At 35.3% G+C, this 2,542-nt stretch overlaps 1 protein-coding gene across 1 annotated transcript; it reads right to left on the bottom strand.

The window, feature by feature from the left end:
* Positions 1-665: 665 nt before the first annotated feature.
* Positions 666-2,168, bottom strand: LOC132253599 (uncharacterized). The gene is made up of 2 exons (XM_059736092.1): positions 2,084-2,168; positions 666-1,162 (listed from the first exon to the last, which is right to left on the bottom strand). The coding sequence occupies exons 1-2, from the start codon at positions 2,166-2,168 to the stop codon at positions 666-668; spliced, it is 582 nt and encodes a 193-aa protein (XP_059592075.1).
* Positions 2,169-2,542: the final 374 nt, after the last annotated feature.

Below are 2,542 nucleotides of genomic sequence, written 5' to 3'. Positions count from 1 at the left end.
GATACCATTCCCAACACATTCAGATTTACAAATCAAACTGAAAGATGTTTCTGAAAAATGAAAGGAATATCCAAACGGTACAAGTCTAGAAACTGAAATCAAGTTTCGTGAGAAACTTGGTACATAAAAGGTCTTTTGCAATTCTAAAACAAAACCACTATTTAAAGTTAAATAACATGTCCCTATTGCTTCCACATGCGAGCCCATCTTGTTTTCAGATAAGATGAATTGCTCACTTGTCACTGGCTTCCTTAGGTTTTGCATACCCTGAAAGGAATTTGAAATGTGGATTGTAGATCCAGAATCAATCCACCATGTGTTGGTGTTTACATTAACCATATTAAATTCATAACAAACAAATGAGATAGGGTTACCTTTCTTCTCAAGCCAATTCTGAAATTTCAGACATTTCTTCTTCACGTGTCCTTTCTTTTTACAGAAAAAACACTTTTCGTCTTTCTTAATGTCAGATTTAGGAGAAATTTGTTGCTTCCCTTTCTGACTAGCTTGAGATTTTCCTTTCTTCCTTTCCTTTGCGTCACCAGCATGACACTTTCTCTCTGTTCCATCAATAACCTTCTTTCCTCTTGAACACACATGGTCATCAATTCATTGATAGACCACTTATCCTTATGTGTGTTGTAAGAGATTTTGAAAGGTTCATACTAAGGTGGAAGAGTGTTAAGGATAAAGTGCACCAAGAAGGATTCAAACATTTCTACCTCGAGTTTCTTCAATTGAGCCACAATGTCCCTCATCTCCATGATATGTTCACGCACACCTCTTATAGCGGTGAGCTTCAAGGATGTGAACTTCATAATTAGGGTGCTTGCCAAGGCTTTATCTGAAGTGACGAATTGCTCGTCCATAGCCTTTAGCAATTCACGAACATTTTCATGTTGCTCGATTGAACCACGTATACCAGCACTGATTTTTGTCTTAATGTACATCACGCTAAGGCGATTAGATTTCTCCCAGCGTTCGTACAATAAAATTTGTTCAGGTGTGATGGTATCAGTGATCTTATGCGGTTCATCTTTCCTTATAGCATAATCTATGTCCATGCACCCTAATTGAAGAAGAACTCTCTCCTTCCATATCTTAAAGTTATCTCCCCTAAGTTCGGGAACCTCACAACGAATATCAGATATACTAGGTAAAACTGCACAAAAGGATTACGAGCTTATTAAAAAATTTTGAGGCTTTAATATAAATTCATGCTTTACCAATGTAGAACATGCTTAAAATTTAATCTAATTTATTAAAAATTGCCTTTGGGCTAAATCTTTAATTCAATCAAATTAATTATCTTTATGATAGACTTTATCAAACTATTTTATTGAATTATGAAATTTATTATGAATATAGTTTGATATTTTCTGTCTATAATCTTTATGATAAACCTATTAAATTAATTCTTTCTAACTCCTGTGGTTAAATTAGGAAAAATTAATTTTAATATTTTATCCTAATTAATTATATAAACATAATGAAAACCCTGTGGGGCAAAATCATCATATTTATATAATTAATTACAATTAATGTCCATAATGTGATTCTTATTTACTTAATATATAATTTTTATATAATTAAGGATGTTGTGACTATTCCTTAATTATTTAAAAAATCATATGGTTTCACTAGACATTAAAACTATATGATATAATTTTAATATATCTAACTCAAATTCAGGCAATAATTGCATGCATTAAGAACTACAACATTTAATTTATCTAACACAAGATTAAGCTACATTTTATACATACAAACAATAAAATTAATGATTTAATATGCATGTATAAAGGATCACATATATAAAAATAATCAATAAAATAATTCAAACCGAGGCATTAGAACCTAAATCAGCCCAAATATCATAATTAACCCATGGCCCAACACTTAAAGACTTTAATAATTTTATTGGATCACTGCACATGTAATTTGCCTAATGGGCCCAATAGCGTCCTTATGCCAAGGCCCAAAAGTAAAACCCATCTTTCTCTAGTCTTTTATATATAAATATATGAATTAACTTATGGGTTCCAATATTCAGCACGTTGGCATCTTAATGACTCCTAGTCACCTGTAGCCGCATCATTCGCGGCACCATAACAACACCAGACCGATTTTCTAGCAACGTCAGCATCATGCTTGCAGCGGCTCACCATTGCAACCCCAAAACAACATCGGAAATGGCGCTTCTTGAATACCTGAAAATGGCGCCTTCAAAGGTTGAAACTAGCACTAGCAATGGTGTTTGAATAGCGCTTGCAGCCTCTGAAACCAACACCAGCAATGATGCTTGAATAACGCATGAATGGCGCTTGAAATGGGCTCCTGCAACTGCACTTCAACAACGCCTGAATGGTGCTCATAATGGGTGCCTGTAGTGGCACTTCAACAGCCACCACAAATGGGACGGGCTGCATCCACTGGAGTGCAGCCCTAATTCCTCCATTCCCGCCTTTACGTGAGCTCCTCCATGCCAATATTGATACCATGAAGGCCTGTGGCCTGTGGTGGCGAGGCTGGCGCTGTTTGT

The sequence above is a fragment of the Vitis vinifera genome, chromosome 4 (genome assembly GCF_030704535.1).
Source record: "Vitis vinifera cultivar Pinot Noir 40024 chromosome 4, ASM3070453v1".
Classification (NCBI taxonomy): Eukaryota; Viridiplantae; Streptophyta; class Magnoliopsida; order Vitales; family Vitaceae; genus Vitis; species Vitis vinifera.
The sequence above is the reverse complement of the archived record's forward strand: the minus strand, read 5'-3'. Positions and strand labels throughout refer to the sequence as shown.

Excerpts from the sequence above, each read along its gene's own strand:
- LOC132253599 (XM_059736092.1), bottom strand. The coding sequence starts at position 2,168 with ATGGTGAGCCGCTGCAAGCATGATGCTGACGTTGCTAGAAAATCGGTC. Across the intron at positions 1,163-2,083 it reads CGCGAATGATGCGGCTACAG|TTTTACCTAGTATATCTGAT; the intron begins GTGACTAGGAGT and ends CCTTTTGTGCAG.